Source organism: Myxine glutinosa, chromosome 1, assembly GCF_964187855.1.
Source record: "Myxine glutinosa chromosome 1, kmMyxGlut1.1, whole genome shotgun sequence".
In the NCBI taxonomy this organism is placed as follows: Eukaryota; Metazoa; Chordata; class Myxini; order Myxiniformes; family Myxinidae; genus Myxine; species Myxine glutinosa.
The window spans coordinates 34,704,782-34,731,295 of NC_136261.1; the positions used below are offsets into that span (position 1 = coordinate 34,704,782).

Consider the following 26,514-nt stretch of genomic DNA (forward strand, 5'->3'; position numbering starts at 1 on the left):
CAGCTCAATGGAATACTGTTCCCCCCTCTGGGCTGGTGCTCCTGCCTCACACCTTGCTCGGCTTCACGCTGTTGAGGCCAAAGCTTTCAGAATCATTGGAATCTCCTGCGATGTAGTCAACGCCGAGGGCCTTTCACTCACTCACCGCAGGCAGGTTGGTGGTCTTTCTGTCTTCTACCGACTCCTCTCCGGCCTTGCTCCCCCAGCTATCTCTGTGCTCTGTCCCCCCAATATTCCTTCAGGTCGCACAAGATCTGCCTGCAACCCTCTTCTGGTTAAACTGCCAAAGTCTAGGCTCTCTGCTCACCTTCACTCTTTCATTCCCCTTTTCTCCCGCCTCTGGAACAAACTCCCCCACTCCCTTCAATCCCACTCCTCCCTCCAGGTCTTTAAAACAGCTGTTCACCACCATCTCTTATCTTCCCCCATCGAAAACCTTGATCTTTTCTACCCCCGGTAATTCACCCCAGAGTCCTTGCAGTGTTCATATGTTTTAATCCTCTCCCACCTCCCCCCAAGTCCTCCCGATGTCCCTGCTCTCAAATGTTGTGTTTGTGTCCTTCCCCCTCTCTTTTGTGTCCTTCCCCCTCTCTCCCCATCTTGTCTACCGCTCCCCTTGTTTTTTGTGTTTTGTGTGTCGGTTTGTCTTTTTGTGTGATTAATGTTAGCTCTTTCACGAGCCTCGATCTTGTATACAAAAAAAAAAAAAAAAAAAAAAAAAAAAAACCCTTAGACATCTGTCTAGTTGGCAAGATGATCTGACGCCAGGCGCCAAGGCAATAGCAGCAACACTTAGCCACTTGTCATTTGCATTGTCTCTAAGGTGGCACACTTTGGTTATTGATGCAGCCACAAACTTTTGAATGAAGGCCCTGCTGCTTCCAAAACCTTCAAAAAGTGAGTTGCAAAACAGTGGCTCGTTGAAGAACATGGATCTCTTGTACGTAGTATGATCCCGATGGCTTTTGAGAGCTTGCCATGCATTTAACAAACCACCTCCTCATTGTTCTCCTCCCTCTGATCCTGTGTTACTCCTAACCCCTCCTCTAGTTCCCCCACCGGCATCCGATCGCCTTGACTAGCCATGGCGCGATTTCAAAATTCGGGTTTTTCTTTAAAACAAATTTCGGTCGCTTGTAATTTTGAGCGCGTTAAGCGCGCTTCGGGTCCGACCCCGCTCCCGACACCAATTGTTACTGCCAATAGTACAATTGGTGTTCCAAAATTTGGGCTAAATAAATTTAGTCCCAGGTCTGAATCCGACACTCCTGACACCAATTGTTACGGACCGCGGATAAGATGTTGGTTTTGCCGAGCGGAGGCCCCGCGGCCCTAACAGTTACCCCGACTAACCCGATTCCCGAACGTTGGCCGGATCGCGCCACAGATATTCAATATGGAAAAGACAAAAGCGACACGGATGTGAAGAAGAAGAAGAAGAAGAAGAAGACGAAAAGGTTGGAAATACTACTAAATTTATTCTTACTATTTACACGCTCAAAGTAACCAAGGAAGAAGGAAAGATAAGAAAATAATTTACAGAAGAATCAGAGACAGTGCAAATTCCTAGCTTACTTACAGTCTTAATTAACCCAAGGACAGAACAAACAAAACAAACTCACGTACACAAGAAGGATGGAAAGGCAGGAGGTGGATGGCTGGAGGGAAAGGAAGGTCCAAGGATGCTGCAGCACGATCGGCGCGTTTGGCAGCCGCTGTTCCTTGGCGGCCCCGCTCAAAACTGCCGTCCAGGCCCCAAGCTGTGGTTACTGAAGCTGCTGTTGTTGAAGCTGCTGTGTTGCTGCGTGGACGTCGCGTGCTTTCTCCAGGACTCGTCTGACTCGTCTGGTCCAACCACTCAACTCAACAACACGCACGTCTCCCTGTCCAACTCCTCCAGGCTTCTTGCTGTTAACTCCTTTTTTTGGTCCAACTTCGGCGAGCAAGGCGACGAATAGCAGGCTTTGTGCTTCCCTGGATATCCTTCGGCAGTACCTTGCGCGCGCGCTTTTATAGCGCCTCCAGCGATCAAGCCGCCGGCCTTTAGGACACGCCCATCGGTCAGCTCGCCTCGGCCCTGATTGGTGGGCACAGGCCCTCTGACCCCGAGCTGAGCACATGCTTAATGGTGGCTATTGGGGTGAAATCAGCAACCCACCGCTGTAACAAACCTGTGCCCCGTGCAGTTGGCAATGGAGGCTTGGCAATGATGAAAGGGGAATGTGAAAGGAATCTACTCTATTTCACTTGGTGCAATGGAGTGTCATCTTAATGGAAGACAAGGCCTTACCCTAATACACATAATAAAGATATAACTATCAACCAGGGGGAAATCTATGATTGGCTGACGTGATTGTTTATGACCTAATTATGGGACGCCCTTTGACCTTTATACATCACTGGAGTAAGGAGGGTCCAGAATAAAGCAATATTTCACAACAATTTACTATACAATACAACACAATAAAAAAAACACAATCCTCATATCCGCAACAATATCATTGTTCAAACAGTATAGTTTGTGATAGCTCTTGCATAATCTAACCTAGTGTGGGTCATTTGATGCCTAGTGTGGGTAATCCTTGAGTGATAAACAGCTCTTGCAGCTGTATCCTTTGGTGGAGCAATACTTCCATTCACTTATTCCGTGCTCTTTCTCAGAATGAGGACTAACCTTAATTTCTCGATGGGCTAACCGATCAGTGGGGTGCGCATAATTAAGCTCTATGAATGAGGTGTTTAAAATATTGTTGAATGGCTAATATAGTACATGATAAGCATTGTCTGGGTAAAAAAAACACATGTATTCATCTGTGTTCGCAAGTACAACTTACCCATACAATGTTGTCCATTTCCAGAATATCCTCTATTACAAACGCATCTTCCACCTTTCCTTTTTGCATGTTTGGCGCAGTGGAGAGCATCTGTTTGTCAGAGATGAGAGATGAGAGATATAGAGAGAGAGAGATATATATATAGAGAGAGAGAGAGAGAGAGAGAGAGAGAGAGAGAGAGAGAGAGAGAGAGAGAGAGAGAGAGAGAGAGAGAGAGAGAGAGAGAGAGACTTTGCCTTTTAAACTCTTTTTATGATAAAAATATAAAACAAAAGTACCACCAAAAGCAATTCATCCAGGAAAATCAGTAAAATCATAGCAATCCCGGAAGGAAAAAACAATCGGTGCACTGCAAACCAAGCGACAGAAAAGGTGCAAATACCAAAAAAAACACGAGGAGAAAATCTAGGCATAATTTCTAAACTAGGCATAATTTTATATGTACAAATTTACAATCGCATCTGCAACCCTGAGGAGAGACTTAAGAAAGAAAGAGTAGGTCAAGACCAGGGGGAGAAAAATGCCGGCAAGGAGAAGCATGGAACAGTGTATAAGAAACACCCGCACTGTATTATACAGAAATTAACAATTTGTTATCTTGGACCTCACAAATCCCTCCAACACACCAGGTCGCAACAAAATTTGCAAGGTCATTTGCAGTTTGGACACAGCCAAATTCAAGCTTGAGCCTTGCTGACACCAACGAACTAAAAAACACCATAATACTGCATTCCTGCATGGGTCTGCCGCCCAGCTTCGCCTTCCGCGACAGGTATACGGCCAGTTTAGCGGTAGCGGTTAGGAACCCGAATACAATAGATGTGGTTCCCTTTTTGGGAGGAAAGCCAAAGATGTAAGCTTTCAAAGAAAAGGTAACCTGCAATCTATGGGAAATAAAATTTAACCAATGAAACAAAGGAGAAAGTCTTTCACAATTAATGAAAGCATGAAACAAATCTTCCCTCACCGGACAAAAGGGGCAACAGCCGGAAATGGGGGGAAAAAAAGGAATGACAGCATTGGAAGGAACAATCCAGTGGGCCAAACGCCACTGAAGGTCACCTGTTCTTTTAGAAATAAGTCCAGCATACATTGTATCCCATAAAGGCTCAGAGGGGGGACCGGGAGGCAAGAGTCCTTTCCACCGGGTAACCCCAGCTAGAGGTGGGTCCCCAAGAAGAAGTTTCACACAAGACCTATAAATACTCTTGCTGCTCATAGCATGGAAGGGGGGTGACCCTGCGCTCATGGGGGGCAGCTCGTTTGGGGTAAAAGCGACACCTAATTTTGGGACTGTGGGCTCAACCTCTGCGTCCTGCGTCCAATGTAGGCCTAGCTGGTGGCCCCTTCGGATCACCGCTCTTAGTATGTTCCCGATTTGCCTCCTGGACCGAACACCTGTTAGGTCCGCCAGCTCGTTCGCAGGCTTCCATCCCTGTCCAGAGTCGTGCCGGAGATGACACACTTTCAGGATGTTGGCCACTATAAAATGCTGGCAGAAATCGCGACTCCTCGGGATATCGGGGAAAAGTGGGTTGAAAAATAAAGGCTCGTGTGCATACATGTTAGTGCCATACGAGTCTGTTTGGCGACTTATCGAAACGCCCTGCCAGGCATTCAAGAGGCTCTGATAAAAGACTGGGAGCAGAGATGTATCGACGTGTTGAAGGTTGGTCAGGAAAAGTTCCTGTCCGTATCCGAGCCTCCCAGCTCGTTGAAGAATGGAGCAGGCTAAGGGCTTTCCTGGTAGGTGTTCTGCATAAAGCAAGCGTTGGATGGAGCGGAGCCGGAAGGCCAACAGGCGGCATTTCACATCGACTAGGCCATGACCACCCTCGGCCGAGGGACAACATATGGTGCTGGGTCGAAGCCAGTGGTAGCCTCCCCAAAAAAAATCCACCAGTTTCCTCTGGATAGCTTGGAGCAAAACCTCCGGTGGTTGCAGGCAGATGAACCGGTGCCACAAAAGGGTAGTGACGAGGTTGTTGACAACTAGCGCGCGACCCTTATAGGAAAGGTGGGGTAGAGCTCTTTTCCATCGGCTCAAACGCTCATCTACCTGGTCAATGATCCTGTCCCAATTGTTCTGGGCATACTGAGGAGGACCGAGGAAGACGCCCAAATACTTGATGCCATCGTTTGCCCACACTAGCTCTGCAGGAAGGGGAGGTGGTGGTAATAACGGTGGCATAGGTAAGTCATTTTTTGGAAAGGGGATCCACAGAGCCTTGCTTTTCCCCCAATTACACCTTAATGATAAGGCAAGGTTGAAGTCCGACAAACACTTTGCCATGGCGTCACTGTCGCATTTTCTTTTTATAATGACACAAAGGTCGTCGGCATAAGCTGACAGGGTCAAAGGTGGGTGTCCTGGAGAAAGGACAAGTCCAGGGATATCCTTTCTGAGGGCGATTAAGAGGGGCTCCAAGGCGAGGGCAAATAATAGACCTGAAAGTGGACAACCTTGCCTTACCCCTCTCTGAACCTTTATGGGTGGGCAAAATTCGTGGTTAACTTTGATCAAGCTGGAGATGTTTGCATATAACAAAGCTATGTAGGGCTCTAAAATTAGTGCCAAGCCCGCAAGCTTGTAACACATGACACAAAAACTCATAAACGTGAGGTGTGCGAGCGACGAATGTGTGCCAAGGTGTTCGGTGGTCAGGTGTGTGACCAAGGCTGGGAGCGGAATGAGTGTACCGAGGTGTGTAAGGAAAGGTACGAGGAGCATGGGAACAGCTGGAGGTATGAGCAAGAAAGGGGTAGCGTATGCGTGTAAGCATGCAGGTGAGGCATCGACGGTAACCGGGTTAGTGGTTAGAGCGACTTATAGCCTAATCGGGCCCTCGGTGCGTGCCGGGCTTCGCGTGCCGCGAGAACCAGCGGGGATCCGAGCCACGTCGGGTTCGAAAGGACCGCCGTACGCGAGCCACGCTGGGCCTCGCTTGGAACGGCCGCGTCCGTGCTCCACTAGGCGGAACGGGCAGCCCGATAGGAAGGGTCGTCATGGCGACCACTTTTTGTTGAGACGTGCCGGCAGGTCGAGATCGGGACATTGGATGGCTCCACGCCGAGGTGGTGCGTGGGATCTCGGCCCGGGTAAGCCCCCGTCCCTTCCCCGAATGCGGGACGTATCCAGCCGCTGGCACAAAACAACCCGCATTCATTGCTCAGCTGTACGAAGCCGAGCTTTAGAAGGGAATTGGCGCACCGAGAGGATCTAATAAGTAGACGGGTGATGAGGATAGTGTTTTGGCCCCGAAATTAGAAAAAAGCACAATTTGATGATGGTAGAGTGATTGGCAAATTTTTGATTTATTGAATTTGGACGAACAAAATTTATAGTGAGAGACCCTCGATGTGGTGGGATGGCAAATCCACCATCCCTCACGAAAGGGGGGGCAAAGGAGCACTAGCTTATGGGGTGTATGGCAGTGAAAACTAGCCCGGGTGGGTTAGGATATTGTGTGTAGGGATCTAGCGGAGATGACATTAGGTAACGTTAAGGTTAGTTAGTGACAAGGATACCTGTAGAGGGGACGCAGGTAGATTAGAGTGGATGATAATGACGAGGGAGCGCAATAGTTTAAAGGGACGACTGGGAAGCGCAAGTTTCAGAGGGGAGTAGTTAGCTGAGATGATGCCGTGTGTGTGAGGATTGAACAGGTGTGATTGCACAGGTGTGCAACTGAACAGGTGTGTGGAGCAGTGCATGAGTGAGTGAAGGTGATTGTGTATTGTGCTGACCGAATGGTCCAGGAAGAGGAGGAGGGTGCAGGTGGCACCAGGTGTGAGTGCACAAGTGTGCAACTACAGGTGTAAGGAGAATGGTTGTGTGGAATAAATGGTATGGGATATATGGCGTATTGGAATGGATGGTCGTGGAGTGAGTATGATGGAAATTGTGGAGTGGAGCGGATGGTGCGGAGGTGTGAATGGGGGAAGAGTGGACCCCCATCACGAATACCCGGGGCGGGTAGTGTAAGTGTTAGGTAGAGGGTATAGGTAAATTGTGGTTGGATATTGGCATCTGTGGTGCGAGTGAGAGAATGGTACTTGGATGGGTGCATTAGTGTTGTGGAAATGGCTGGGCGTGTAGCCTGTTAGTGTGTGTAGTTGGTTTGGGCACTCCACCACTGTGAGGATGTCAGCCAGGTGAGGCCGCAGGTGGGCTCTTGGAGCCGGTAGTTGTGGATGGGGCCCGAGGATCCGGAGGACGGACCCGGGTAGCCCAGTGCCAGAGGGCACCAAGGGGTGACAGAGCCAGGAGGGGTCTTCCCCAGTTAGTTAGGTTAGGGTGAGGAGCTAGGTAAGCTCGGGTGGCAACTACAGTGGTGGAGGTGTGCAGGTGGGTAGACCTGCTGGGAGAGCTACACGTCACAGCCCAGAAATTGTGCAAGGGCACCGGGAGATGAATCGGGGGAGTGAGACCCCAAATTGAGAAGCACCACAGTTTGGTCAATGGGAATTGGTTGTTAGAACCCATAGTGTAAGTGGCCAATGGATTGGCAGGGAAAGACCCCGGGTAGTGTAAAGTGTGTTAAAATCATTTAGAGGATAGTTAGGATGAAGGATCTCCTCGCACCATCTGCATCCACTCACCTGAGGTGACAGGTACTCCACACCATGCCATGTTTTGATTATTTTTTATGATGCAAATGTTTGGATTGAGAGACGCATCATGACGTGGGTGTGACATTGTGCTTTGATGTTCCATCCCTTCCTCCTTATGAGGATTGATGATGTATTGGGTGATGGCAAATTTTGGATAGTGGGGGAGTGAAGACGAATTTGGTATAAGGGAAATAAGGGGAAGACGTGACGGTAGCGACGGATTGGTAATGTGTAGATTTTTGTACATATGGGGTAAGGGCAAGGGTGGTGTAGGTGACAGGGGGGTGACGTACGGTAGGGACGAGCTTTCTCACTTCGCCCTCCGTACGCATTTCGCCTTGCATTGCCTTATTGATGTGTACCCTTGTGACCTTACCCCTCGCTCAATTGTCTCTTTTGTCTCCCACATGACCTGTGTGCCATTGGGCGCCAAGGGGAGCGTGCGTGAGTCGGCCATTGTGTGCCCGGCACACTCAGAACCAGCTGTCTGCATCGATGCACCACATTATGGACCACATGTCTGTGGCTGAGCACCACTTATGGACCCCATGGGTTGGGGCATGGCCCCTCTGCTGGAACCGGCCATGAGGGCCCGAAATCTTGCTGGCAGACCTTGGCCACAGGGCACCGATGCCCCACAGGTGAACCACACGTAGTCGGCCCTGTGGGCCATAAATAAAGAAAATAAAATGGACATGTTGGGCACACTTTATTGCAAATAGGCCGCCAGTAAGAAAATGAAAGAATGACAACAACTGGAAGACATAATAATAGCCAGCAGAGGGAGCCGAAGAGCAAGAGATCACCTGCAGGGTTAGGGGTTGTTGATTTATTTTTTTATTGTTGAACATTGATAAACAGTGATGACTGCACCGATTGGTGCTTGGGTGTGTATTGGTGCGTTTTTGGGTGCTTTCATGGTGCATTGATGCAGAGCAGACTGTCTCCCCCCCAGAAAGAACAATCACAGGTCCTGGGTTAGTCTTGTAAATAAAAATAGCGTCATTGTAAATAATGCTCCCCACCTTTAGTGTGTAGTTTGAAGACCATTCCGCAATTCGGTTAACTGTGGGCGTAAGTCTGTTAGGCAGGGTGCAATGGAGCAGCGGGACACATTCATTTATGTTTTAAAACTGTCGCACTCAGGGTCAGGTTAAAAGTAGAGGGACCTACACCTACGTGTCACACTAAATAAAAGTTGTAGGCCCGGGACTTGCCTAAGAGGAGGAGGGTGCAGTGTTGCGGATATGAGGACTGTATATTTTTTTGATTGTGTGAATTATTATTATTGGTTATTCTGCGCCTCCTGCCTCCGGAGCTGTGTAAAGATCAAAGGGCATCCCATAGTTAGTCCATAAAGCATCCACACCACAGCCAATCATAGAATACCCCTGTTCAATAGTTATATCTTATTCTGTGTTTTAGGGTAAGGCTGTGTCTCCCATTAATAGAAGTACTCCATTGCACCAAGTGAAAGAGATAGATTCCCTTCATTCCCATTCCCAAAACCTCCATTCCCCCTTTTCGTCGATTAGAAATTACCTCCGCTCCAATTACCGCCATTGACCACGAGGCAGGGTCGGAGAAGAAAGGCTTGTCTCCACCTCGTCATAGAGGGGAGGAGTGAGCCAGCCCCACTCGACCAACCATGAGCCAGGGGTTTGGCTAGAGAGGGCAGAGGAAGAGCGATCGGGGAGGTTCGCAAAGGTTGAGGGGCGGGGCCTATATAACCCGCAGCGCGATGCTCCCCAAGCAGTCGAGCTTTGAAGAAGAAAGAGAGGAGTACTGAGCATTGAGATGAGAAGAGGCTGCGCTTTTAAAGAGAGGCGCTGAGAGGAGGGAATGAGCAGGCGTGACCGCAGCTAAAATCCGCAGCGCGACGCTCCCAAAAGAGAAGCTGAGACAAGCTTTGAGAGATGAGCTTTTACCGGCAGACAAAAGGGAGCCCAAGCCGTTGAGAAGAGAGAGGGTCCAAGAGGCAGAGCTGAGTTGTGTGGTTTTGGTCGTCAGTGGTTGCGTTGTGGTGGTCAGTGGTTGCGTTGGTTGCGTTGAGTTGTCGGTGGTGAGGAGTGATTGGACCAAGAGAACATAGAGAACCTCCAAGGAAAGGACATCCCAGAAAGCACAAAGCCTGTTGTAATCCTGGAAAAGCACGCGACATCCACAGCAGCAGCAGCAGCGGCGGCCACAGCAGCAACAACACCCAACAGCCACTTGGGGCCTGGACGGCGGTTTTGAGCAGGGCCACGAAGGAACGGCGGCTGCTAAACGCGCCGATCGTGCTGCACAATACAACTCCAAGCCATCCTCTCCTTCCAGCCGATTCCTGTCATCATTCCCCGTGTGAGTCTGTCTTTTGTTTGTTCTGTCCCTGGGTTAATTAAGACTGTAGGTAAGCTAGCGTTGCACTGTGTATCTAATCTCGTCTGTAAATAAACGTGACTGCTTTCTTTTTGCTTGTGTGTATAATAAATCCCATTACTCTTCTGTCCGTCTTCTCGTCTTATTCCTTTTCCTCTTTGCATTCGGTCGTTTTAGAGTTTTCCAGATTGGGCAGCTGCGGTGCGATACGGCCAAAGTTGGGGGTGAATCGGGTGAGTTGGGGAAGAATCGGGGGAACTGTTAGGTCGCGGTAATACACCACCGCTCGGTCAAAATAACATCTTGTCCGCGACCCGTAACAGTATGCTACAGACTAGGAAGTAAAATTAGCTGACCATCATGAATTTTAAAAGAAACATCATGAACACTTCATAACTTTCAGAAAAATTCTGCGCTTGACTGGGTGGGGGAAGCAGAATTCTCATTTGTTCCGGCTCAGGCAAAGAGCTTTAAACATGACAGAAACATCAGTGCGATACGTATAATTCTGTCGACACTACTTCAGTCTTATAAATTGCTAACTTAGCCTGGGCAATAACAACAAGACCTATAGTCTAACAAAAGCGTAGCCGTGCTTGCATTTGCTGTGTGGATGATGTGCTGTCCCCCTGTCATGTGACCAGATCCTCCGCTCTGATTGGTGGACGTTTGTGAGGCTGTCCCAGATGTCATTGCCCTCTGGGCTACGCTGCAAAGATATGGCTGCCGAACCACGTTACCGATGACGTCATCAAGTTTGTTATTTTTTCCACCAATTTATCCCTAGATCACGCTGAAGAAATTTCATACTGATGGGATCAAGCGTTCTATATGTCGATTTATGACGTCATAATGAAGGCACCTATGAAATCATCATTAACATATGTTATTCACCCTTGGGGAGTACTTTACAATGAGCCACCTTTCATTTTTTTCCATGGAGCGGTTTCAGAGATATAGAGGTGCAAAGTTTTTCAGTTTTTCCAAGATGGCGCCCTATCACGCGACCTATACCACCAAAATTACTATAAAAAATTATACAGGAGGAGGTGCTCCTATAGTGAAAGTATCGTGTCAATCTGACCAACAATTACACAGAAAACCAATTTTAAAGGGAATAAATCCGCAAAATACGGTGGAAGGGATATACCGTATATACGTACACCGGACAGACAGACGAACGCTGTTCCTGATGTCATAGCCATAAAATGACATCTACGCCATAAAAACTGGCTACGCCATAAAAAAAACAAGTACAAAAAGTTTTAATTAAAACAAAAGCCGCGTCGATGTTACACAATGCCTAGATGCAGCTGTGCCTATAACGTCGATGTTATAGGCACAGGACATTCCTATTGATTCGATTACTTGATGTTATTTTTGTGCAAAGTGAAAATATATCTCGGCAATTTCCCGTGTGTGGCGACGAATTTTTAATATATCTCGGCATTTTCCCGTCTGTTATTTCAGGCGGTGTATGACTGACCGTGCCGCCATTTAAAAAATATATCTGGGCAATTTCCCGTGTGTGGCGACACGTGAACGAAGCTATGCTCCTCTCTCCACATTATTGCAACGACGTATAAATTAAATATTTCATCGTGACGATTGTCATCAAATGGACGAATTTTTAATATATCTCGGCATTTTCCCATCTGTTATTTCAGGAGGTGTATGACTGACCATGCCGTGATTGTAAAAAAATATATCTCGGCAATTTCTCGTGTGTAGCGACACGTGGACGAAGCTATGCTCCTCTCTCCACATTATTGTAACGACGTATAAATTAAATATTTCATCGTGACGATTGTCATCAAATGGACGAATTTTTAATATATCTCGGCATTTTCCCGTCTGTTATTTCGGGCGGTGTATGACTGACCATGCCGCGATTTAAAAAAAAAATATCTCAATGGACTTGAAGTTACAGGCCTTTGAGAATTCATTTCGTTCTATAAAGGGCAACTTTCATCGGATTTTCTTCCCGTTTTTTTTCAACCGAGTCTAAAACTATGTTAGCGACTGAGAAAAATGGAATGATATATCGAATTTGATTTGAAATAAAACTGTGTGAGAGAGGAAGACACCACGGGTCTACAAAACAGGCCTCAAAGCTATGCGAGTTAATAAAATGGTGGATATTTGTTTATATGAAGCCTCTCCCAAAATGGGTGGAGCTATGGTTCCCAGAATGGGTGGAGCTTTGAGGTTTTGTCTTCTCTGCAAGAACAAGAACAAGAAGAAGAAGAACAAGAAGAACAACAACAACAACAGCAGAGGGCACTCTATTAGCAGCGTCTGCGACGCGGCTAACAAGAACAAGAAGAACAAGAAGAAGAACAACAACAGCAGAGGGCACTCTATTAGCAGCGTCTGCGGCGCAGCTAAAAATTCACCAAAACTGTTGTCGGGAGGTGAGATGGGCCACTGCGACCAAAACTGAAAACCAAGAAAACACGTGCAAACAGCGTTTTCAACAAACGAACGAGAAGGGTTAAGTGCTTGCATTCAACAAAGGCATGGAACAAAGTCTCAGTTGGTCCACAGAAGGGACACTTCTCACTTATTTATATTGTAAATAAAAGCGGTGAATAAGGGAATGTGTAGGTAATATCCCATGGGAAATTCTCCATTGGAGAAAACCAACGTGTTTTGGGACAGGTAGTTTATAACATCCCCACGTTTGGCAGAAACGAGGGGTGTTTGACAGAACTGTGGACCACTTACAAGGTGAAGCGGTGGACAAAAAAGGAAAAAGTAGTCTTAGACATTGTAAGTACAAGGTTTTTGGATTGTTTTCTAACAGTACGCTCTTTCTCCCAGCAAGAGAAAGAGAGCGATCAACATTCGCAGATTCTAAACCGAAAGAACCAGGTAAATGAACACTCGACACTCGCTACCAACCATAGGAGCACCAATGGCCTGAACAACAGAGGGTCTTCCTCCAATGGGGGGGGGGGGGCAAATCCATGTCCTCTATTATAAACACCACTAGGGGCGTCGTGAAGCAATTAGATTAATGAACAGGATTAAATAATTAAATTGATATATGTGGGAAAAGTGGTACAGTTTTCTGGTACAGTTTTCACAGGAATTGGTAACGTTTTCACTGGAATTGGTACACTTTTCACTGCAATTGGTACAGGTTTCTGGTACAGTTTTCACTGGAATTGGTACACTTTTCACTGGAATTGGTACCGTTTTCACTGGAATTGGTACAGTTTTCACTGGAATTAGTACAGTTTTCACTGGAATTGGTACAGTTTTCTGGTACAGTTTTCACTGGAATTGGTACCGTTTTCCAGAGGACCTGAGTTCGATTCCTGGTTTGGGCATGTAATTTTCCCACGTATATCAATTTAATTATTTAATCCTGTTCATTAATCTAATATGTATATATATATATATATATATATATATATATATATATATATATATATATATATATATATATATATATATATATATATCTATATTATAATAGCCGTAGATGATTCTGTCTGTCTGTCTGTCTGTCTATCTGTTGGGTGTCTGTCCGGGGTGTGGCTTACTCGGTTTGCAGAGTAGCTCCACCCATAGCTCCACCCATTCTGGGAGTGGCTATAAACAAATATCCACCATTTTATTAACTCGCATAGCTTTGAGTCCTGTTTTGTAGGCCCGTGGTGTCTTGCTCTCCCCCAGTTTTATTTCAAATCAAATTCGATAAATCATTTCATTTTTCACAGTCGCTAACATAGTTTTAGACTCGGTTGAAAAAAAACGGGAAGAAAATCCAATGAAAGTTGCCGTTTATAGAACGAAATGAATTCTCAAAGGCCTGTAACTTCAAGGCCATTGAGTCTCTCTCACGCCTTTATCTCCAATCTAACTCACCATATGATTTCATTTTTATCGATGGTTTTACTTTTAGACTCGGTGTCAGCAATAATTGAGAACAATCCACACACGCGGGAAAATGCAGAGATATATTTTTTAAAATCGCGTCATGGTGTATCATACACCGCCCAACATGACACCGCCGGCAATGTGTCGATATATATTAAAAATTCGCTTTTGCTTTTCCGTTATGATATATTACTATTTCGTTTGATGATAGTCGTCACAAAAACGTCAACAATGATGCCGACATATATTTCTTCGTTTTTATTTCATTCAACATATTAGCCGGAAGTAAAATATGTTTCAGGAAATTACCGAGAGATATTTCTTCGTTTTTTTATTAGTTATGTGCGCATACACTTTAAATAGGTTTATTTGAAATCTTTAATTTTCCACAAACATTCCACACACGCGGGAAAATGCAGAGATATATTTTTTAAAATCGCGTCATGGTGTATCATACACCGCCCAACATGACACCGACGGCAATGTGTCGATATCTATTTTAAATTCGATATATCATTTCATTTTTCACAGTCGCTAACATAGGTTTAGACTCGGTTGAAAAAAAAAGAGAAGAAAATCCGATGAAAGTTGCCGTTTATAGAACGAAATGAATTCTCAAATGCCTGTAACTTCAAGGCCATTGAGTCTCTCTCACGCCTTTATCTCCAATATAACTCACCATCATGGTTTTAGACTCGGTGTCAGCAACGCGGGAAAACGCAGAGATATATTTTTTAAAATACACCATATCACCGCCCAACAGCCAACAAGTATCATACACCGCCCAACATGACACAGACGTCAACATTTCGACATTATCGCTTTTTCTTTAAACCGAGCCGAACCGAATAAACCAAGTGAATTCACCGTTTACCTTTGGTGACAGTCGTCACAAAACGACATATATTTCTTCGTTTTTATTTCATTCAACATTTTTAGCCGGAAGTAAAATTACCGAGAAATTACCGAGTTCAGGAAATTACCGAGACATATTTCTTCGTTTTTTTATTTATTAATTATTTGCGCATACACTTTAAATAGGTCTATTTGAAATATTAAATTTTCACAATGTAATTTACTTGCCATTTGTCATTTGATAATTATGAGACACTTCCTATTGAGGATCGTGACAATTCATGCGGTGCGTGGAAACTTCCATTTCCAAAATGGATGAAGAACGCAGACCTGAACAGGATGCAGCTAGAAAACGAATGAGAAGGGCGAACGAGTCCGTCGTCGAACGTCAATGCAGACTTGAACAGGATGCAGCCAGAAAACGAATGAGACGGGAGAACGAGTCCGTCGACGAACGTCAATGCAGACTTGAACAGGTTGCAGCAAGAAAACGAATGAGACAGGAGAACGAGACAGTTGAGGAACGTGAACACCGACTCGCACAGGATGCTGCTGCAACAACGATGAGGAGGGAGAACGAGACCCTCGACGAACGTGAACACAGACTCGCACAGGATGCTGCTGCAACAACGATGAGGAGGGAGAACGAGACCCTCGACGAACGTGAACACAGACTCGCACAGGATGCTGCTGCAACAACGATGAGGAGGGAGAACGAGACCCTCGACGAACGTGAACACAGACTCGCACAGGATGCTGCTGCAACAACGATGAGGAGGGAGAACGAGACCCTCGACGAACGTGAACACAGACTCGCACAGGATGCTGCTGCAACAACGATGAGGTGCGAGAACGAGACCGTCGATGAACGCCAACACAGACTCGCACGGCATGCTGAGCAACAAAGACGTTGGAGTGCTCAGCAAACATATACAACCGCAGCCATAATGGATCCGGCCGAAGTATCCGATAATATTGTTCAAGAGCATAAATGCGGTCCAATGACGTCACCATGTGTGTACTGTTCTGCACACCATTTCACAAATGAATCAACAGGACAAGGGGATGGATTTACACTGTGTTGTTCCAAGGGAAAAGTTAAATTGCCTCCACTATTTGCCGTACCTGCTCGACTGCAACAACTTTATCAGGGTGACGATGGAAAATGTCGCAACTTCCGAGACAATATCCGGAATTACAATTCGGCATTAGCTTTTGCATCAATGGGTGCTCAGATCTCATCTCCTCCAGGAAATGGACCATACTGTTTCAAAATCCACGGTCAAATTTACCATCGCTGTGGTCCATTACATCCATCACATGTACATGAACAAGCACAATTTGCACAATTATTTATTTTGGATACAGCTCAAGCTACAAAGGAACGTATGAATCGACCTGAGAATCACAGATGTTTGCAAGAATTGATGGCAGAACTGCACAACATACTATCTGACGTTAATCCTTATGTCACATGTTACAAGACTATGTTCGAGCGTGAACAGGAAGAAATCAGGAAAGCTGTCCTTGAAGATCGCCTCCCTTCTACCTTGGAAATGCATTTTCGTCGACTGTGTGCAGACGACCAAAGACGTTACAACATACCAACTGCTGATGAAATTGCTGCTGTCTTCGTTAGTGGACAAGATGGTGAACCACCTGCAAACAGGGATTTCCAGGTTCATTTGCATGACCAGGGCTTACACAATCTCTCTCCACTTTCCTCTCACATTGATCCCATGACATATCCCATTCTCTTTCCACATGGCGAGCCTGGATGGATGATAAACATGCCTCACCAGCGACAGACTGCGGTTCGAAACAAGGTAACTCATCGTGAATTCTATGCCTACCGACTGGCTATTCGAAATGAATTCAGCACTATCCATTCTTCGGGGAAATTGTTCCAGCAGTATGTTGTCGACGGTTATTGCAAGGCAGAAGCAAATCGACTGCAATACTTCAAACAAAATCAGGAAACCCTTAGAGCCATGGAATACAGAGGACTACTGGACCACGTCCAGAACGTTGCTGCTGATAACCAACGTCCTGTCGGTCGTATCGTCATTTTGCCGTCGAGTTTTGCAGGGAGTCCCAGAGCTATGCAGCAGAACTACCAAGATGCTATGGCCATTGTTCGCAAATTCGGAAAACCAGATCTTTTCATCACGTTCACGTGTAATCCAAAATGGACAGAGATACAAGAAAACATCGGCCAACACCAACGAGCTGAAGGCAGACCAGATTTAGTGGCACGCGTGTTTCATCTGAAATTAAAAGAGTTAATCGACGATATAACGAAGAAGCACGTGTTGGGCAAAGTACGTGCATTTCTCTACGTCGTCGAGTATCAGAAGCGTGGCCTACCGCATGCCCACATATTACTCATGCTGTGCCAAGAAGATAAAATTTGTACCGCTGAAGACATTGACAGAATTGTTTCCGCACAAATTCCTAATTCAAATGAGTCACCAGAGATCCATTCCTTGGTGAAGTCTCACATGATACATGGTCCGTGTGGCAATTTAAATCGCCATTCGATTTGTGTGAAAGATGGAGTGTGCAGTAAAGGCTTTCCAAAAGCGTATGCTGCAGAGACACTTGCGAGCATAGATGGCTATGCCCTTTACAAGCGTCCCCCAAATGGACCCACCATAACCGTTCATGGAACCGATGTTGATTGCCAATATGTCGTCCCATTCAATGCTTATTTACTGAAGAAGTACAGAGCACACATCAACATTGAGGTTTGCGCAAGCATAAAGGGTATAAAGTACTTATTTAAATATGTGTACAAGGGACATGACTGTGCCAGCATCGAAATTCGAGAGCGCGGGAGAGTGGAGGTGGACGAAATAAAGACCTATTTGGACTGTAGATATGTCAGTGCCCCAGAGGCAGCATGGAGATTGATGGAATTTGAAATGCACAAACAGTCCCATTCCATCACCAGACTTGCGGTACACTTACCTGAATTGCAGACTGTTGTGTTCAGGGATGGTAACGAGGAAGAAGCCATTGTACGACATAGGGGTACAACACTTACAGCTTGGTTTCAGTTAAATCAGAGAGACCCTGAGGCACGAAGTTATCTGTACCATGACATTCCAAAATATTACGTATTTGAAGATGGACAAAAGACATGGAAACTTCGACGCCGGGGCGGCAACAAGGTTATCGGACGCATGGTTTCGGCAAGCCCTATGGACATTGAGCGCTTTCATCTTCGTGTACTCCTGCTGCACTGCCCTGGTAAAACATCATTTGAAGATCTCAGAACCGTAGATGGAGCAGTTTGTGAAACATACAAGGATGCAGCCAGGAAATTACATTTAACAGAAGATGATACAGAATGGGACAGGTCCTTAGCTGATGGAGTTATCTTTGCCATGCCACAACAATTGAGATCTCTTTTTGCAACCCTATGCATATTCTGCACACCAACAGACACGTCGGCACTGTGGGAAAAATATAAAAACGACCTTTGCGAAGATTTTGTGCACAGCGGCCATATCTTGGAACAAAGTATTTTCATGGCATTGCGAGAAATACAGTCCTTCCTCCTAAGACATGGACAGACCTTGGAAGCATTTCAGTTACCAGTACCTCCAGACACTGTTGAAGATCTTTCGAGCGATGATTATCAGTATGTACCGGGAGATGAACATGAAAAAGGTGAAAACAACAGACAACTACTAAATGATGACCAAATCAAAATTGTAGATGAGGTCCTACAGGCCGTTCATTGTAGGGACCAGTACACAGGCAACCGGTTGTTTTTCGTTGATGGACCGAGCGGAAGTGGCAAGACCTTTCTCTATAATACGCTTCTGCACATCTTGCAAGGCCAGTGTCGTTTGGTTCTTCCAATGGCGTACTCGGGCATTGCAGCAACATTGCTAGCAGGGGGCCGTACATCGCACCATCGATTTAAATTGCCAGTGCCCATTTTGGAAAACTCCACATGCAACATATCACCTACGAGTAAAGATGCAGATACTCTAAGGAAGGCCAACCTATTCATTTGGGATGAAGCACCTATGGCTCCAGCATATGCTTTAGCGGCTGTTGATCGATGTCTCCGGGATGTAACCAGCAACAACATTCCTTTTGGTGGAAAGGTCTTACTTCTTGGTGGGGACTTCAGGCAGGTTTTGCCCGTTGTACCTCGCGCTGCACCTGCAGCAATCATCGCCACATGCATCAAGCGTAGCAAGTTGTGGCCAAAGTTCAAACTGCTGAACTTAAAATCAAACATGAGAGCTAATGATGACGAAGAATTCTCAAAATGGTTACTGTCGGTTGGAAATGGGACTGTGGAAACAATTCCTGACTCAGATTTAATACGACTGCCTGATCGTATCTGTGTAGAAGACAACATGTCTTTAGCAGAGGCTGTTTTTGGTAATTTGAACGAAATCCATTCAAACTATGATGCGCTGGCACAACGAGCCGTGTTGTGTCCAAAGAATGAATCCACATTTGTGATCAACGATGAGATACTGGATGCATTTCCTGGGGAAGAAAAGACGTACTTCAGCGCTGATTCCATTGTCTGTGATGACCCTGAAGAGGCACTAAATTATCCTATGGAATTCCTAAATCAATTAACTCCTTCTGGAATGCCATTGCACAAACTTCGTCTCAAAGATGGTGCTGTCATCATGTTACTCCGTAACTTTGATCCGAAACAGGGACTGTGCAATGGTGCAAGATTGGTTGTTAAAAGATTGTTGCCAAACATAATAGATGGAGAAATAATTTCTGGCAGTCACAAAGGAACACGCACATTTTTACCCAGGATTAGTATTGCACCTTCCGATACAACACTACCATTCGTACTCAAACGCCATCAATTTCCAGTTCGTGTGGCATTCTCTTTCTCAATAAACAAGAGTCAAGGTCAAACATTACACAAAGTTGGGATTTACCTACCAGAACCCGTCTTCAGCCATGGCCAATTATATGTTGCATTGTCGCGTGCTAAACGATTTGAGGATGTCAAGGTAAAGGTAGTCAGTAATGGCCAACAGGGAAAAATTGATGGCCGCAGTGGAATCTTCACCCGTAATGTTGTTTACCCGGAGGTCCTGCAGTGACACCATTCAGGCAACAAAAGGAGGTCACGAAGGAAAATAGTTAATTACTCCGACACATTTAGTTGCGGTGATTGAAAAATCACCGGACTATTGTTGCTGTTTTGATGCTTTTTACTGCTGTTTTGATGCTTTTTCACTGCTGTTTTGATGCTTTTTCAGTGCTGTTTTTTCACAGCTGTTCTGATGCTTTTTCACTGCTGTTTTGATGCTTTTTCACTGCTGTTTTGATGCTTTTTCAGCTGTTTTGATGCTTTTTCACTGCTGTTTTGACGCTTTCCACTGTTGTTTTGATGCTTTTTCACTGCTGTTTTGATGTTGTTTCACAGCTGTTCTGTTGCTTTTTTGCCGTTTTGCCTAAAAATCTCATTTCAAAAAAAAAAATTCCAAAAAAATCTCACAATGATGACATATAATTCAACGAAAACGTTGAAGCAACCGCATAATATTACGGTGTTGTTTAACTCTGAGTGAGAATAGTTCTAAATTTTTAAAACTTTCTTCTGATATTTGTGATTTCTTTCAAACAAACTGTATTTCCCATCTACACGGGCATGTATGTATTCCTATTAACGTTATGTAAAGTACATAAATTGTGTGGATTACATCATTTGTGGATGTGATCAATTATTGCCAGTAACCATTTTATATAACTGAATGTGCAGGTGCAGCATCTAACTCAATATGTCGAAATGTCACACACATCCATGCCCGTGGGATTCCCACGGGTGACCCCGCTAGTATATCTATATTCTATATCTACAGTCACATGAAAAAGTAAGTACACCCCATGGAAAGTTTTGACTTTTTCAACATATTTCCACATACAGCTATTTGATCTTCATTTGAACAATATTGATAGATAAAGGTGATATAATATAACAAATATCATGAAACATTTACATTTTGTAGTCCATTGTATAATTTAAATAAACATAAATGCAAATTTCGCAGGTGGAAAAAGTAAGTACACCCTTGGCTCTAATAGGTGGTATTTCCCCTTTGGCAGAAACAACCTCAAGTAGGCGTTTCTTATAACTGTCGACCAATCTCTGAGATCGACTGGGAGAAATTTTTGCCCACTCCTCCATGCAGAATTCTTTCAGCTGTGCGATGTTTGAGGGGTTTCTTGCATGCACAGCTCGTTTCAAATCCGCCCACAACATCTCGATGGGATTTAGATCCGGGCATTGACTTGGCCATTCCAGAACCCTCCATTTCTTTCTTTTCAGCCATTCCTTGGTGGATTTACTGGTATGTTTAGGGTCATTGTCATGTTGCAAGGTCCAGCTTTGGTTGAGCTTCAACTTTCCGACAGATGGCCTCACATTATCCTCCATCACCCTCTGGTACAATGAAGAATTCATAGTGGATTCTATGATGGTGAGCTGCCCAGGCCCTGATGCAGCAATGCTGCCCCAAACCATAATATTTCCACAACCATGCTTTACAGTTGGTATCAGGTTCTTGTGGTCAAATGCTGTCTTTGGTTTTTGCCAAACATGTCTTCTGGTACTGTGGCCAAATAGCTCGAGCTTTGACTCATCTGTCCAGAGCACATTGCTCCAGAAGTGCTGGTCTTTGCCTCAGTGTTCATTGGCAAACTTTAGTCTTGCCCTGATGTTCTTTCTGGACAGCAAAGGTTTCCTCCTCACACACCTCCCATGTAGATCAAATTTGTGCAGCCTCTTTCTAATGGTAGACTCGTGCACTTTGACATCAACAGTGGCAAGAGCTACCTGTAGGTACCGTGATGACATTCTGGGGTTCTTCGAGACTTCTTTCAGCAGCTTGCGGTCTGCTCTCGGGCTGAACTTGCTGGGGCGGCCTGGCCTGAACAAGTTGGCAGTTGTTTGGAAGCTTCTCCACTTGTAGATGATCTTCCGGACAGTCGAATGATTTATTTCAAATTGTTTGGAGATATTTTTTAATCCCTTCCCAGACTCGTAGGCATCAATAACCTTCTTTCTGAAGGCCTCAGATAGCTCTTTTGATCTTGGCATGGTGACGCCGCACACTTCAACAACAAAGAGCAAACCAAACGAAATGTCTGAGGTTTAAATAAGACAGGTCCCTCCAATATCCTCTTTAACGATGTTCTCATCATTTGCACCTGAGCTGGTGCACCTGATCCTAATTTTAGGTATTTGAAGTAGTGATAAATGTAGGGGTGTGCTTACTTTTTCCACATGCGAAATTTGCATTTATGTTTATTTAAATTATACAATGGACTACAATATGTAAATGTTTCATGATATTTGTTATTTTATATCACCTTTATCTATCAATATTGTTGAAATGAAGATCAAATAGCTGTATGTTGAAATATGTTGAAAAAGTCAAAACTTTACATGGGGTGTACTTACTTTTTCACGTGACTGTATATCTATTTCTCTATCTCTCTCTAACTCAAAAAGTGAAAAGGATAGATGAGAATGAAAGGATTCCTTAAAAAGAAGAGGAATAATAAAATAAAAATAGGAAAGGAGAAAAGGCAGAAACAGCAGAAACACCCATGACATGCAGCATGAAAAACCCTGAAAAGCAACCTTCCACGATTGTACAGGTGGGACAGCAGCTGTGGTATGGGAATGGGAACTATAGAAGGAACTCGAACAGGAACAGGCCACCACATATAAAAATAATATGAATTATCCTGTCCATAATGGGTTACAGGACATTTTAAATTTTATTACAGTACTAGCAAAAGTACTGTACCCATCCCCAGTGATAGGAAAAGCATTCTAGCTACCATTGTAATAGAGCTATGACTCTGACAAACACACACACACACACACACACACACACACACAAACATACACAAACATACACACACATACACAAACACACACAAACACACACACACACACACACACACACACACACAAACACACACGCACACACACATACACACACAAACATACACACACACACACACACACACACACACACATACACACACACACACACACACACACACACACAAACATACACAAACATACCACACATACACAAACACACACACACACACACACACACACACAAACACACACGCACACAAACATACACACACACACACACATACACACACACACACACACACACACACACACACACAAACACACACAAACATACACACACACACACACACACACACACACACACACACACACACACAAACACACACACACATGCACACACACAAACAAACACATACACACACATACACACACAAACATACACACACACAAACACACACATACACACACATACACACACTCACACACAGGCTATTTATTAGTATAGACTACTAAGTTTCCCGTGCCCACACGGGATTTTAAACGTGGTAAGAATGGAAGACAGAAAAATGCAAATGGCGTCTTTTGTCATAAGACCAGCAAGCTGGGAGCAACAATTCACATTTATTGCCACATCTGATGCAATTCAAATGCTTTAATGGTGGCGAGGTGCTCCATTTGAAACTGTTTGATATATGTAACTTTTTGATGCCTCGTGTGGGTAATAAAAAATTATATGGTGTCAAAGTCAGTGACCGATTGCAAATGAATAGTGGGATTACACCATTGTTTATGCGACTAGAAAACATCTCAAATGCAAAGCCCATCGGCATCCTCTTTGTAATCAAACTAAACTTGACCAAAACAACAGTTTAAATTATTTTTACATTTTATTTGTTTGTGTTCTCTTTATGAAGGAGCTGCGCTCCAACGCGAGTCGAAAGAATTGATGCGACCAAAGACGGAATTCGTCCGAGTTGCTTTATTGAAACAAAACAGCTCAGGTATTCTGACAAAAGCCCGTTTATCGGGCAGCAATATATATACACATTTATGTCGGGAAGTTTGCCCGGCAAAAGCTATACCGGGCATGCCCGGGTGTCAAGGGCGAGCCTTGGAAAGGCGAGTCTGGACCTGCCCGGGCGTGTTTGGCTGCGGCCTGGCAAGTCGAGGCTGGGCGTGCCCAGGCGCTCTGGACGAGCACTGGAAAGGCGAGAGCGGGCATGCCCGGACGCTCTGGGCGAGCCCTGGAAAGGCGATAGCGGGCATGCCCGGACGCTCTGGGCGAGCCCTGGAAAGGCGATAGCGGGCATGCCCGGACGCTCTGGGCGAGCCCTGGAAAGGCGATAGCGGGCATGCCCGGACGCTCTGGGCGAGCCCTGGAAAGGCGAGAGCGGGCATGCCCAGGAAAGACGAGACCGGGCGTGCCCGGGAGGTTCGGGCGTGCCCGGGAACAGTGAGTCCGGGCATGCCCGGGAGAGGCGCGTCTGGCCGTGTTCTGGCCGGTGCAAGGCGATTGTGTGCATCCAGCGGTAACCGCTACACACGCCCCTCCAGAATCGACCTGCAACGGCAGGGTCAATTTAAGGGGGGTCCGGATGACCCGGCCGAAGCGACCCCTGGAGGGTCGTGGGGAGGTGTCCGACGTGGTGGTGGGTGGTCGAGCGGGGGGAACTGTGGACGGGGGGCGGCCTCGCCGCAGAGGAAGGGCCAACCGTGGTGGTCGGTCGACGTCCATGTGCGCCGGTTTGAGGCGGTCCACAGAGATCCAGTCCGACCGGCCGCCAACGTCGACGACAAAGGACTTGTTGCCTCGTCGCAGGACCCGGAAGGGCCCGTCGTACGGCGGCCGGAGTGGCCCCCGGTGCGCGTCATGACGCACAAAGACGTACTCTGCTGTGCGAAGTGCCGGGGGGACGTAGGACTGGGGGCCACCGTGGCGGGACGTTGGCACGGGGGCAAATCGGCGGGCGGCCTCCTGGAGGTCCGAGCGCTGGTGTGCGGCGGACCAGGGACTGGTAGCGTCGGGCACGAACTCGCCCGGGACGCGGAGCGGCTGGCCGTAGACGAGCTCGGCGGCGGACGCCCGGAAGTCCTCCTTGGGGGCCGTGCGGAGGCCCAAAAGGACCCACGGCAGCCGGTCGGTCCAACCGTCGTCCTGAAGGCCGGCCATGAGTGCGGCCTTCATGGAGCGGTGAAACCGCTCGCACAACCCGTTGGCTTGGGGGTGGTAGGCCGTGGTGCGGTGCAGCGTGACCCCCAACGAGCGGGCGACCGCGCCCCAAAGTTCGGACGTGAACTGTGGGCCGCGGTCGGACGAGATGTCCGCCGGTGCGCCGAAGCGCGTGACCCAGGTGGTGATGAACGCCTGCGCCACGTCGGCGGTGGTGGTGGAGGTGAGGGGCACGGCCTCCGGCCACCTGGTGGTCCTGTCCACCATGTTGAGCAGGTGGGTGAACCCCCGCGATGGGGGCAGGGGACCCACCAGGTCCACGTGGACATGGTTGAAACGCCGTGCAGGCACGGTGAAAGGTGCCAGCGGCGCCTGGGTGTGGCGGTGGACCTTGGCCCACTGGCAGGCCGTGCAGGCGTTGGCGCAGTCGCGGACGTTCCGTCGAAGGCCGTGCCAGACGAAACGCGCCGACACCAGCTTCTGAGAAGCTTTCCGGCCCGGGTGAGAAAGGCCGTGGATGGAGGCGAAGATGCGGCGCTGCCAGGAAACGGGCACGATGGGGCGAGGCTGGCCCTGGGAGACGTCGCAGAGCAGGACGGTGCCCGCGAAGGGGATGTCGGCCAGGCGGAGGCCCGTGTCCGCCGCCCGGAGGGCCTGCACCGAGGTGTCGGTGGTCTGGTCGGCCGCCATGAGCGCGAAGTCCATGCCGAGGTGGACCGCGTTCGCGCTGGCCCGAGAAAGACAGTCGGCCACAGCGTTGTCTTTGCCGGCGACGTGCCGGATGTCGGTGGTGAATTCCGACACGGCGGAGAGGTGGCACTGCTGGCGGGCCGACCACGGCTCCGTGACTTTGGCCATTGCGTAGACCAATGGCTTGTGGTCGACGAAAGCCGTGAACGGGCGGCCCTCCAGGAGGTGTCGGAAATGGCGAACGGCCAGGAATAGACCGAGCAGCTCGCGGTCGAACGTGCTGTATTTTAACTGGTTCGGCCGGAGCTGCCGGCTGAAAAAAGCGAGTGGCTGCCAAACCCCGTCCACCCATTGTTCATGGACGGCGCCCACCGCGTAGTTGGAGGCGTCCGTAGTGAGGGTGATGGGCGCGTTGAGCACCGGGTGACCCAGCAGCGTTGCGTCGGCGAGGGCCCGTTTTGCGCTCGCGAAGGCCGCGTCCATGGCCGCGGACCAAACGATGTCATGCTTGGCCGGCTTGCCCGGGAGGGCCTCGTAAAGGGGCCGCATGAGCTGAGCAGCGCGGGGCACGAATCGGTGATAAAAATTCACCATGCCGAGGAACTCTTGTAGGGCCTTGATGGAACGGGGACGCGGGAACGTGGTGATGGCCTCGACCTTGGTCGGCAGCGGCACGGCCCCGGTCTTGGTGATGCGGTGGCCCAAAAAGTCAACGGTCGTCGTGCCGAAGTGGCATTTGGCCGGGTTGACAATTAAGCCGTGCTCGCTGAGGCGACTGAACAGTGTTCGGAGGTGGAGGAGGTGCTCGGCACGGGACGTGCTGGCGACGAGGATGTTGCCCAGATAGACGAAAAGAAATGGCAGGTCGTGCAGCACGCCGTCCATTAAGCGCTGGAACACCTGGGCCGCGTTCTTGAGGCCAAACGGCATCCTCAAAAATTGGAACAGGCCGAACGGCGTGATGACGGCCGTCTTCGGGACGTCGGCCGCCCGGACAGGTACCTGGTGGTATCCCCGTATCAGGTCAATTTTGGAAAATATGACCCGTCCCGCCAAACGGGCGGAAAAGTCCTGGATGTGCGGGATCGGGTTCCTGTCGGGGGTGGTAGCGTCGTTGAGGCAGCGGTAGTTGCCACACGGGCGCCATCCGCCCCCCGGCTTTGGCACGATGTGCAGTGGTGAGGCCCACGCGCTATTGGAGCGCC

The 26,514-nt window shown here is 47.3% G+C and overlaps 1 protein-coding gene across 5 annotated transcripts in view; it reads right to left on the reverse strand.

The window, feature by feature from the left end:
* Positions 1 to 26,514, reverse strand: part of LOC137422676 (adhesion G protein-coupled receptor L4) — a 258,586-nt gene that overhangs the window by 164,669 nt on the left and 67,403 nt on the right. For all 5 annotated transcript variants that reach the window (XM_068109372.2, XM_078770677.1, XM_068109386.2 and 2 more), the window contains one exon: positions 2,835 to 2,924. In XM_068109372.2, coding sequence (XP_067965473.2) covers positions 2,835 to 2,924 — 90 coding nt within the window. The remainder of the gene's footprint in view (positions 1 to 2,834; positions 2,925 to 26,514) is intronic.